At 45.8% G+C, this 12,267-nt stretch overlaps 2 protein-coding genes across 4 annotated transcripts in view; one reads left to right on the top strand and one right to left on the bottom strand.

Moving 5' to 3' along the window:
- LARP7 (La ribonucleoprotein 7, transcriptional regulator) overlaps positions 1 to 11,647 on the bottom strand; it is a 58,268-nt gene extending 46,621 nt beyond the window's left edge. The window contains exons 1-3 of one of the 3 annotated variants that reach the window (XM_073602734.1): positions 11,500 to 11,647; positions 7,911 to 8,120; positions 6,114 to 6,214 (exon numbers count right to left, since the gene is read on the bottom strand). In XM_073602734.1, the coding sequence (XP_073458835.1) occupies positions 6,114 to 6,214; positions 7,911 to 8,118 (309 nt within the window). In that variant the 5' untranslated portion in view covers positions 8,119 to 8,120; positions 11,500 to 11,647. Of the gene's footprint in view, positions 1 to 6,113; positions 6,215 to 7,910; positions 8,163 to 11,499 lie in introns of all 3 variants that reach the window. The other 2 variants (XM_073602717.1, XM_073602725.1) reach the window with 2 other exon arrangements.
- Positions 11,648 to 11,726: 79 nt separating this feature from the next.
- Positions 11,727 to 12,267, top strand: part of ZGRF1 (zinc finger GRF-type containing 1) — a 263,034-nt gene continuing 262,493 nt past the window's right edge. Inside the window, exon 1 of the mRNA XM_073602703.1 lies at positions 11,727 to 11,877. The gene's annotated coding sequence lies outside the window, so the exon portion shown is untranslated. The remainder of the gene's footprint in view (positions 11,878 to 12,267) is intronic.

Below are 12,267 nucleotides of genomic sequence, written 5' to 3'. Positions count from 1 at the left end.
GATTTATTAAAGACAAACAGACTTTGCAAGTGCAGTTGCTCCAGAGCTTAATAAATAAGGGGAAACTCTGACTTTCATCACCCAATCATATACAAGCAAAAAATAGGATTTTTTTTAAAACAGCTTACCTGTAAAAATCCTTTTCTTTCAAAGGACATCACGGGACACAGAGCCACAGTAATTACTGATGGGTTATATAGGTATCACTGGTGATTGGACACGGTCACACCCTATCAGGAAGTTCAACCCCCTATATAATCCCTCCCCCTTGCAGGGATACCTCAGTTTTGTAGCCAAGCAATATAGTGTATTAGAAGAGGGGTGGGACCTCTGTGTCCCATGATGTCCTTCGAAAGAAAAGGATTTTACAGGTAAGCCGTTTTAAAAAAAATCCTATTTTCTTTCTCGAACATCACGGGACACAGAGCCACAGTAATTACTGATGGGATGTCCCAGAGCAATGCTACCTGAGGGGGGGGGAAACCACGACCAAGTAGGGTGAAATCAGACCTGAGGACCCTGTACCGCTGCCTGCAGCACACTACGCCCAAAGGCGATATCCTCATGCCTTCTCACATCCACCTGATAGAATCTGGTGAATGTATGAACTGAAGACCAGGTTGCGGCCTTGCAGATTTGAGCCATAGAGGCCCGGTGATGCACTGCCCAAGAAGCACCAATAGCCCTTGTGGAATGTGCCCTGATCTGAAACGGAGGAATCTTCTGTTTCAAACCGTAAGCTTGAATGATCAATTGTCAAATCCATTTAGAAATGGTAGCTTTTGACGCTGCCTGTCCTCTATTGGGATCCTCTGGCAGCACAAACAAAACATCCGTCTTGCGGATCTGAGCAGTTGCCCCGAGATAGGCCTTAACTGCTCTTACTACATCCAACGAATGTAGAGATCTCTCTTCCGGAGAACAGGGATCTGGAAAAAAAGGAAGGTAGAACAATGTCTTGGTTTAAATGAAAATCAGAAACCACCTTCGGTAAAAAACTAGGATGAGGGCGTAGTACCACTCTATCCTTGTGTATAATCAAATAAGGCTCCTTACAGGAAAGGGCTAATTCTGAAACTCTTCTAGCAGAAGAGATGGCCACCAGAAAAATTAACTTCCTTGTCAACAAGACCAAAGGAATCTGACTTATTGGTTCAAAAGGCTGTTTCTGTAACACAGCCAGGACCAAGTTCAAGTCCCAGGGGCTTAGGGGCGCCCTAACCGGAGGATTAAGACGCATCACCCCCTGCATAAAGCTTCGGACTAAAGAATGCAAAGCTAGTGGCCGCTGAAATAATACTGATAAAGCAGAGAACTGGCCCTTGATGGTACTCAAGGCCAGCTTCATCTCTAATCCTAATTGTAGAAAGTCAAGAATTCTACCTATGACATAATTTCCTGGGATGCCAACCTCTGGATTCACACCAGGATACATAAGCTTTCCCGACTCTATGATAAATCATCCCGGAAGCTGGCTTCCTTGCATTGATCAAGGTAGATATAACAGGACCTGAGAGCCCACGACTCTTCAAAACGTGGGTCTCAATAGCCAAACCGTCAAATTTAGCGTTTGTAAGGCAGGATGGAACACTGGACCTTGAGATAACAGGTCTGGGCGTACCGGTAGGGTCCACAGAGAACCCACCGTCATCCTCACTATTTCTGCATACCAAGTCCTTCTGGGCCAAGCAGGGGCCACCAGAAGTACCGACTTCCTTTCCTGCCTGATTCTGCGAAGGAGTCGTGGTAGTAGCAGAATAGGCGGGAATGCGTAAATCAGTGAGAACTGATGCCACGGAATCACCAACGCATCCGTCCCGCAAGCAAGAGGATCTTTTGTCCTTGCCACGAATCTGTCTATCTTTTTGTTGAATCGGGATGCAAAGAGATATACATCTGGAACCCCCCATCTTAGGCATATGGCCCAAAAGACGTCGGGATGCAGAGACCATTCCCCTGGAAGTAACTGCTGGCGACTTAGATAGTCCGCCTGCCAATTCTCTATTCCCGGGATGAAAACTGCCAATATGCATGGCACATGCCTCTCTGCCCAGACTAAGATCTGGTTCATCTCCTTTTGAGCAGCTCGGCTCCGGGTGCCTCCCTGATGATTGACATAAGCCACTGCTGTGGCATTGTCGGACTGGATCCTGACCGGACAACCCTGTAGCCTGTTAGTCCAGGTCTTTAGAGCTAGATGTATCGCCCGGATCTCCAGAATGTTGATGGGTAAGGTCCTCTTTGTCTTGGACCATACCCCTTGGACCGCAGCCTGTTCCAGAACTGCTCCCCAACCTGACAGACTGGCATCTGTTACCACCGTCCAGGTAACCGGTAGAAAGGATTTCCCCTTCTGCGGGTTTTCGGGTATGAGCCACCAATTGAGGCTCTGAAACACCGCATGCGACAGGTGCATCGGAAAGTCTAATGCCTGAACTTTCTTGTTCCAGGTTGACAGAATACTGTGTTGCAGCATTCTTGAATGAAACTGAGCATAGGGAACTGCTTCGAATGAAGACACCATCTTCCCTAGTAGCCTCATACAAAGGCGGACAGAGGGACCCTTCTTGGTCCTTACTGCCAGAATCAGCTCTCTCAAAGCAGTGATCTTTGCCTGGGGTAGAAATATTTTCTCCTGGCTTGTATCTATAATCAGACCTAAATACTCCAGTCTTCTTACAGGTTTTAGGAAAGACTTTTCTAAGTTGAGGATCCAACCCAGGTGTTCTAGATACCTGACTGTGGTCCTCAAGTTTCCATTCAAAGAGGCTACCGACCGGTCTATCAAGAGCAGGTCGTCTAGGTATGCTATGACAGCTATACCCTGAGCCCTTAAATCTGGCCGGAGGAGCCAAGATCTTTGTGAACACTCGAGGTGCAGTGGCTATCCCGAAAGGCAGAGCCACAAACTGGAAATGACGCCCTCCTACCTCGAAGCGCAGAAACTTCTGATGAGCAGGAAAAATGGGCACTTGCAGATATGCATCTCTGATGTCTATCGATGCCAGAAATTCTCCTCCCTGCAGGGTGGGAACTACTGATCGAATTGATTCCATGCGGAAGGATTGAATCCTTAGGAATCGGTTCAGATCCCTTAAATCCAGAATGGGCCTGACATCCCCATTTGGCTTTTGGACCGTAAAAAGGTTGGAATAGAAGCCCAATCCCTGGTCCTTTGCGGGAACTATCATAATGACCTCCTGCGACAAAAGTCGCTCTAACGCTAGAAGGAGCGACTGCTTCTTCTCTGGGTCTCTGAGGAACCGAGGAGAGGGGAATTCCTGAAACTCCAGCTTGTAGCCTAAGGTTACCGTGGAGATTACCCATCTGTCCTGGAAATCCTCCTGCCAGAGCTCTGAGAACTATCGCAGTCTTCCCCCCACTCGAGTGAGCGGGGGCGCCCCCTCATGCAGAGGTCTTAGTGTTCTGCCTAGTAGGCTTCTTCCCCCAGGACTTCTTTTGTCCCTGGGGTTGACTCTTGTCTCTGGACCCCGATGGAGGCGGCCGTCGAGACTGCCTGGAGGCTGAAGCCCCCGGCGCTGGGGAAAGAGTCCGTTTGAAAGAGGGACGCTTACTCTTCTTCTTGACAGGTAAGAGAGTGCTTTTCCCACAAGAGATTCTCTTGATATAGTTATCCAAGTCCTCTCCAAACAACCTTGCACCACGAAATGGAAACCCAGCCAGTAGCTTCTTACATGGTGCTTCGGCTGACCAATTTTTCAACCATTCTACGCATATGCACCAACCCCAGTGAAAGACGGGAGGTTTGAACGATAGAATCTCTAATGGCGTCAACCACAAAGCATAAGGCCACTGGAAGGTTAGCAAACCCCTGGGCTTGCTGTTCAGGTAATACTTTGATGACCTGCTTAACATGGTCTCTTAAGTACTGACAGACTCCAATCGCTGCTACTGCAGGTTGGGCCACTGATCCTGCTAAGGAGAAAACATCCTTCAATAGGGATTCCATCCTTTTATCTACAGGATCCCTGAGCATCTGAGCATTGTCTACATGACAAGTCAGGCTATTATTTACGGAGGAAATGGCGGCTTAAATAACCGGTATTCCCCACATTTTAATAAACTTTTCTTCCATCGGATAAAGTGTTGAAAACTTTTTTCGGCGGAAAGAAACGTTTGTCTGGGTGATCCCACTCAGAATAAAATGAGCTTTTCAAGTAAATTATGAACAGGAAAAGCCTGTGCTGCTTGGAAAGGTTTCAGTGACCCCAAAGCAGAAGAGGATTCTTTAGTAGTTTCAGGTAGGGGCAACTTAAATGTGGAGCGGACCAATCCAGTGAGGATCTGCACTAAGACTTTCTCTTCTTGGGAAGTCGCAGAGGGTCCCTCTCCACCTGAATCCTCCGAAGAGGAATCATCCATCCCATCCCGATCCTCTGAAAGGGATTCGTCTTCTTTATCCCAGAGCTCCTCTGTCTGAGGGTCTTGGGGAACAGAGGAAGGCCTAGTGCGTTTTCTTCTACTGAGTGAAGACGTAATCACGGCCATTAATCTTTCCTCTAGACCATTAATGGTTGAGGAAAAAACCTCTTGTGTAATATATACAGGGGCTGAAGTGCCAGAAGCAAGTGAAGCCCCTGACCCCGATGGCTCTCCCTGGCTAGCCATCCCTGGCCCATCAGGGGGGGAGGATGCTGCTGACAGGGGGCCCTCAGAACCTGAACGAGATCCCCTAGTGTCTCTGGTTCTTGGGGTGCTTGAACCTCTTCTATCCATAGTGCAAAGCAACAAGGTGTGAGGTATACAAATGAACACTGACTGCTGAGCGATGTAGTCTGGCTAAAAGCCTTGCTATCCAATGCTCAGTCTGGTGTTACTTCAGTAAATGCTGCCTAGGAGAATGCCTGTGTCCCACCTTACATGCGACCGTCAGCTCTGTGTCTCTCAAAAGGCTGTGTGCACCTGTACAGAGTGCCTTTAATAGCCTGTAGCTGGCCTGAGTGGGAGTCTAAGCACTCTGTGCTGACGTCCCTCCCCGAGTTTAACGAGCGCTTCCCACGCTGGCCGACTCTCCTGTAATACTATGGAGGAAGGCTGGGGGAGAAGGGAGAGAAGCTGGTAGTGAAGACCTGCCTAAACAGCAATAGTCAAAGATGGTGGCTGAGGCAGCAGAGCCCGAGCGGTATAACCACTTTCTAGACCCCTGTGGCCTCTTCTAGCCTGGGGGGGGGGGGGGGGGGGGGGACATTCAAACATGAGAAATCCCCCCTTCCATCCTACCTTGCAGCCGGCCTGAGACGCTGTGGAAAAAACATGTGCAGCGATGAATCACTGAGACAGACCGTCCAGCATGTGAAGGTATGTGCTCTTGGCAGCCCCTGGTGGTCACAATAGGCATAGCATGCATTTACCTTAAAGGAGAAACCTACTAGAATTAGAAAATTCTGTGGAATCTCCTCTTACCTTATCCAGCTGCAGGGTTCAGTTTACACAGACCCAATCTTCACCTCTCATGGTGGGCTCCGTTTGAAAAAAACCGTCAGAGACTGGGGCCCCCTATGAATAGGGGGATCCTGCAGTTCTGGGCCCGTAAAGCACCTCGCCAGAAATTAGGAAGTTTAAAGCCATTTTCTGATCTGCGGGGTCCAGCTCTCTAAAAAGAGAAGCGTTACGGGTAAAACCTCGTTTCTTCGGACACGAGGCCCGGGTACCATCCAATTCGGCCTAAAAAGGACACTTTGAATGGATCCGGTTCGCCTGGCTTGCCCCAGTATAGGATATCAGGATATTCCCTTTGGAGCTCAGCACAGGACATCTTTACACATCCATCACCTAAGACACTGGAGTAAAAACTGAGGTATCCCTGCAAGGGGGAGGGATTATATAGGGGGTTGAACTTCCTGATAGGGTGTGCCAGTGTCCAATCACCAGTGATACCCTATATAACCCATCAGTAATTACTGTGGCTCTGTGTCCCGTGATGTTCGAGAAAGAAATGCAGTTTTCCCTTTTTTTTTTCCTTGCATGTGATTGGGTTCTCTTTGAAAAGTGAAGCTTCACCTCATTTACTAAGAAGCTCTGGAGCATTTCACTTGCAAAGTGCACACACCCAATGTCTCTTTCAGGACATAACTATACAAAAACTGACTCACCTCCACAACTAAGGAATTCTTGACAGCTCTGGCAATAAGTTTAGTATCTGTAGTCAGTTTCTTCATCTTATTAAACGAGGCCAGTAGCGAAATATCTATGACTGGAAAAAAAATAAAAAATAAAGTATTAGACAACATGCTATTACAGCAGTGTTTGCAATCATCTATGCATTCTTTTGTCGTGAATTTGTTTTCTTACATTTTAGAAACAGTTTTCCTATCGTGATGAATGTACAAACATGACATATAGATGAAAATGTACTGTAAAGCTTGAAAAAAATATTGATTTTGTTGTACAAGGGTCAAATCACATTTTTTAGAAAGTTTGCTTCTGATGGAATCCTTTAAAATTCCCTTTGTAGTCTGTAAACTAACCTGTTATATTGTTCTATGAGGAAGTATGTGAGAAATTAGATGAAGTCCAGTGGACGTAGTTCATCTAGATTTTGCTAAGGTATTTGTTACTGTACCATATAAACATTTTAATAAGTTCACCTAAATACAGGTGTAACATGCTATTAAGCAGCAGACACCACTCAGCCTCTGATCACCCACAGTGACAGTAGACGGGGGTTCTTCTCCCCGCACGTGCTGTCACAACTTAAAATCCATTCTGCCCACACAGCTGAGTAATTCATTCATGGCAATCTGCGAATGAAGAAAAACAGTCCGGCACACGTGCAGTTCATTCAATCTACAAGTCCATAAGCGGTGATGACCAGAAGAAGGGGCGAGACCCCAAAACATGTAGTTAATGCTGCCGGCAGTGCATCATCCCCTTTGCCTCGCTGGCATCAGCGCCTCCAGATTGATCACAGCAGCAGGGCTTTGCCCACAGCCCATGAATCTCCCTGTCTGACTTCTGCCAGACCGTGATGTCACTTCCGGGCATCAGAAACAGCTCGAGCGGCCGTCAAGTCCTGGCTCCCACAGCTGTAGCTGCAGCTTTTCCATCCACCGGACCCTTTGTTTTATGGTCCCGGTCGGGCCCCCTGCCAGTTGCGCTTCTGTCATCTCTTGCTCCATGGCTCAGCCGCATCCCTTCTGAGCCCCTTTGACATCCATGAGGCTCCAGCCTTCAGGTACTGTCTCAAATAAAGGTCTCTGCATGACCATTCCCAGGCTGCTGTATGTTTGGCATTTTATCTTCACTCCCAAGGGATTAAAATGTTCCTTTTACTCACCTGAGATCCATCTTTTATTTCTGTGGTTCAGCACTGTTCTTCCCCAATTTGAATGTTTTTATCTCATTGGTCTATGAGTTTGGGACAGCAGCGGCCACAGCTTCATTGCCTCCACCCACTTGGGACATCGTCCATGCGCCTGGATATTTGTTTTACATATGCTGTGATGGACTGTTTTTTTCCCCATTCACAGATCGCTGTGAATGAATGAATGATTCAGCTGTGTGGGCAGAACTGATTTTAAGTTGTGAAAGCAGGTGCGGGGAGAAGAACCCCCATCTACTGTCGCAGTGGGAGATCTGAGGGTGAGTGGTGTATGCTGCCTAATAACATGTTACACCCGTATTTAGGTGAACTTATTTAAATGTTTATGCGGTACAGTATCAAATACCTTAGCAAAATCTAGATGAACTACATCCACTGGACTTCCATCATCTAACTTCTCACATACGTTCCCATAGAACGATATAACAAGTTAGAGCCCCAAATATGTTATGACATATTAGTAACTTTTTTGCCATTTAATTACGCAGTTACAGCAAGTTTTTTAGAAATCCTTTAAATATCCAAAACATTTGACACAGGAATAAACAAATCACACAATAGGACTCACAACCATCTCTGGATTTCTCAATCTGCTCCCGCAGGAAGCGATCCTTGTGAAGATTAACATCACCGAACCAAAAGTCCACCTGCTTGGCAATGTCAGCCAGCAGCTGTTTTACTCGAGAGCGTTTCTTCTTCTCCCGTTCCTTCCTTGTCTCTGTGCTTTCATCTTCTTTCCCCTTGTTCCTTGGTGTGTCCATTTCCATGTCAGCCATCCCTGTCATCATCCAAAGACAGAATTTACAATGAGGAATGGCATCTGTCAAAAAAAATTTTTATATATATATATATATATATATATATATATATATATATATATATATATATATATATATATATATATATATATATATATATATATATATATATATATATATAAATCTTGGCTGCATCCAGTGTATTCTAATAATCTGTTGGAAGATTTAGCTATGCATATATTTGAGCACTTCAATTTTGCATCAAAAGGAGAATCACAATTTTTTTTTTTTTTGCTTAGAATAAAGATCATAATTCTCACAGTGCCACATCATCTTTCATATTATCCCAAAAAATTGGGACAGAGATAATATATATATATATATATACACATATACATACACACACACATATATACAAACACACAAACACTGAAAAATATATTTTAAAAAAATGGAAAAAAGGCCCTTTAGTTATGGTGATTATAGGTAAAACCCAGGACCCTGCATTCACTATATCTTGTCTCCCACAGTACAAGGAAATGAAACCATTTTAGTAAATATAAACTGCTAAATAACTTTTTCTCATCAGCAGTATATAGCAGTCTTATGAGTGCCTGATTAAAGCTTGTAGGGGGAGTTTTCATTCTGAACTGACTGTCCCATCAGGATGCAGGACCCATGACCCTCTATTTGGACAGTGCTGATTGGCCCTGTGCTGATCACATGCACCCTCCCAAGGAAGCAAAAAATAAATGAAAAAACACTCTAGCAATACGCACCAAACTGAGCATGTGCAACCTGTCCTCTGGCTCTGTATTATCGGGAAATATATTGGGGACAGTGGAAGAAGGGAAGGATCAGAGAATACAGGATCAAACAGCCTTTTTACACAATGCAGAGGATTAACCTCTTAGGTTCCACAGAGAGTACAACAAGCATGCTTTACAGCATACGCCTCCTGAAAAGGCTCCTATGATAGACAGCACACAAGTCCAATGCTGGGAAATTAAAGTAGTGTGACGTCTATCACAGGAGACGGAACTTTGACAGCAGAGATCCCCTCTCTGTGTGATCTGGTCGGCTCTCCTCTTCCCCAAAATTTCCTGGCCGATCACTGGAAGGAGAATCAACTATGTTGATGGGCACTGATGAGGCTGCAGTGATAGAGTTGTTATTGTTAATATTTATTTTTGTAACTTAATTCTGCATAAAACATTTAAGTGTTATTTCATGAGATAATTTATGAGGGCGTGTCTAGGAGTGGGGCAACTGGTGGTGAATAACTCTTAAGGCCTGGCTAGTAGCTCAGGATTTGAAATTTTAAGCCCTGCTTTACAGTACATCCATACGCATGTATGGACATATGGTACACCATCAAAGAAATGGGTTGAGGGTGTTTTAACCGTTATCAATAAATTCCGACCTTCTTGAAGAATCCATTTGGAATCGCCTTTTTACTAAATGGGTGCCTCTCTGGTGACTACACACTGGTTCCATATTGGAACCTTATCCTTTCCACTAGAGATGGGCTTGGGTGTGTTCAGGATCCTAGTACCAACCCACCTGCCTGATCTCGCTAGGAAGCTGACACTGCACACCGCTAATCACAGGCAGGAAGATATTTCCCTGATGTGTGCAGCTGCAGACCATAAAATGCCTCACTGCCTGTGATTAGCGGTGTGCCGTGTCAGCTTCCTGGCAGGATCGGGTAGTTGGGTTGGGGCTTGGATCCTGAACACACCCAAGCCCATCTTTATTTCCCACCTTTGTTCACTTGATCTAATCGCGACCTACCGTGAGAATTTCCAGAAAACCCAGACGGGCATTGCGTGTGATCGCCCTCACTCTGCGTGGAGACAGTCATTCTCCACATGTGCTAAAATAGGTTGCTTGGCCCTGGGACAGGTATTCAGCAACCTTATGAATGGGAGTTTATGCTTACTACACTTTTTGCCATACTTTTCCCCTGTGTGCTACTGAATACTACCCTTAACATGATCGCTTTCGTGGCTTTTTAGCTCTCTTTTTTCCTGTCTTTGCTCATCTGGACCATTACTGACTGATCATATCACATTGCTGGTGGGCAGTTAGGGGTGGTAAAAACACACATAAACCTCCCCCTGGCTGCCTATGTGAACTTAAAGCGGAGTTCCACCCAAAAGTGGAACTTCTGCTTTAAGCACCCCTCGCCCCCTGACATGCCACGTTTGGCATGTAATTTGGGGGGGGGGTTGGTACCCTTTTTTTTGTGGGACTTCCTGTCCCACTTCCTATCTTCAGCCGCCTAGGCAACTCCTCCTCTCGCCCTAGGCGGCTCCTCCCTGCCAGCAATCTTCTGGGACACAACTCAGGTCCCAGAAGATCAACTGGCCAATAGGAGAGCGCATGCGCAGTGCGCGCCCGGCCATGAAGCTGTAAGCTGTCACGGTCATGTGCCCACAGTTACCTTGACGGGGAGGGGAGCTAGCCTCTGGGCGATCACATCGCTGGACTGTGGGACAGGTAAGTGTCAGTTTATTAAAAAAAGTCAGCAGCTATGCTTTTTGCAGCTGCTGACTTTTAATAAACTAAAATATGGGTGGAACTCCACTTTAACCAAAGTAAAGGGAATTCACCCAAGGGGCCACCAATGGCAGAAACCAACATTATTATTATACAGGATTTGTGCAGCACTGTACAATATAAAGGAAAATAGTACAGTTGCAGCACAAGACAAGAGGGTAAGGAGGTGCCTGGTCTTGAAAGCTTACAATCTAATAGGGTGGGATAATTGGAGCAAAAGACAATAACTGTGAGGAATGAGCTGATGGAAGAATTCAAAGTTCAGTTGTTGGGTGGATTGATAGGCTTCCTCGAAGAGATGGGTTTTCAAGGATCACCTAAAAGTGGACAGGGTAGGAGATAGCTGGACAGATTAGGGTAGTGAGATCCAGAGGATGAGAGAGGCTCTGGAGAAGTCCTGGAGGCAAGCATGGAAGGAGAAGACAAGGGAGCTAGAGAGCAGGAGGTCTTGGGAGGATTGTAAAGCACAATTTGGGCGATAAAGTGACACAAGATTGGTGATGTAGCTTGGGGCGAGCTGTAAATGATACGGGCTTTATCCATTTCCTACTCCATCCAGGATAAGAACAAACAGCCTGAGCTTGTCACACTTGTAGACAGTGAATGTTTATGCCCAGGAAAAACGAGTGCAAATTACCTCCCCCTAGTGGTCACAACGGTAGTACAATTTATCTTGCCCCCTTAGACGAGCCCATTCATGTATCCTATTAGTACACAGCACTGTGCTGTGTGCATATAGCAGTAACACCAATCCATGCTGTCTACAACAAACTCTCTACAACACCAACAACAACCGCTACCCGGTCTAAGATGACATATTACGTTATTTCCACTCACCCCGCGCCCTCACGCACCTCTCCCACCCTCAGCGCACAAGATTCTATAAAGAAAAGCGCCGCGACGCGTCATCCAACATGCGACCCACAGCAGCTCAGGACCCCACCTTTCCACAGCGCCAGGGCTGTCCTGTCTGTGCCTGCATTACTATGGTAACCTTACCATGCCAAAGACCAGAAGTCACTCTACTTACACGCCAACATTTTTTCCTTAACTGATTATTGTGAATAAAAATCTTAACATATAAAAAAAAAACCTAAGCCAGCTGGCTCATTCCACACCATGGTTTGTGCCATTCTTTACCTGACGCGGGAAAGTGACGTCAACAAACGCGCGAAGTGTACGAAAAGCTGCCAGGTGTGAGGAAAAGAGTTTCAGGTGACAGGGTGGTGCTGTACATTCTGGGTCTACTTATTGTATACAGAGGGCACTGGTATGGTGATACACTTGGGGGGAAATGTTACAGCCTGACAGAGGGAAACACATGAGAGGAGACATCTCCTGATATGACAGCAGCAGGACAGGAAGCTATGTGCTCCAGTCTCCTGCAGGGCGATATAATAGTATACATTGGAGCTTGTACAATAGTATTGTTATGCTGATTGTCCAGACCACATACATAGGTAACATGGCTAATAGATTTCATACTGCATTCTATCCTGTTACCGGGTAGCTGCTGCTAAACATGTTCTATACACCCAAATCTAAATATCATTGTACAAACAAGTGCCGCCTTCCACTAAGACTGCTTTCACAGCTGTGTGACTT

Source organism: Aquarana catesbeiana, linkage group LG01 (genome assembly GCF_042186555.1).
Source record: "Aquarana catesbeiana isolate 2022-GZ linkage group LG01, ASM4218655v1, whole genome shotgun sequence".
In the NCBI taxonomy this organism is placed as follows: Eukaryota; Metazoa; Chordata; class Amphibia; order Anura; family Ranidae; genus Aquarana; species Aquarana catesbeiana.
The sequence above is the reverse complement of the archived record's forward strand: the minus strand, read 5'-3'. Positions and strand labels throughout refer to the sequence as shown.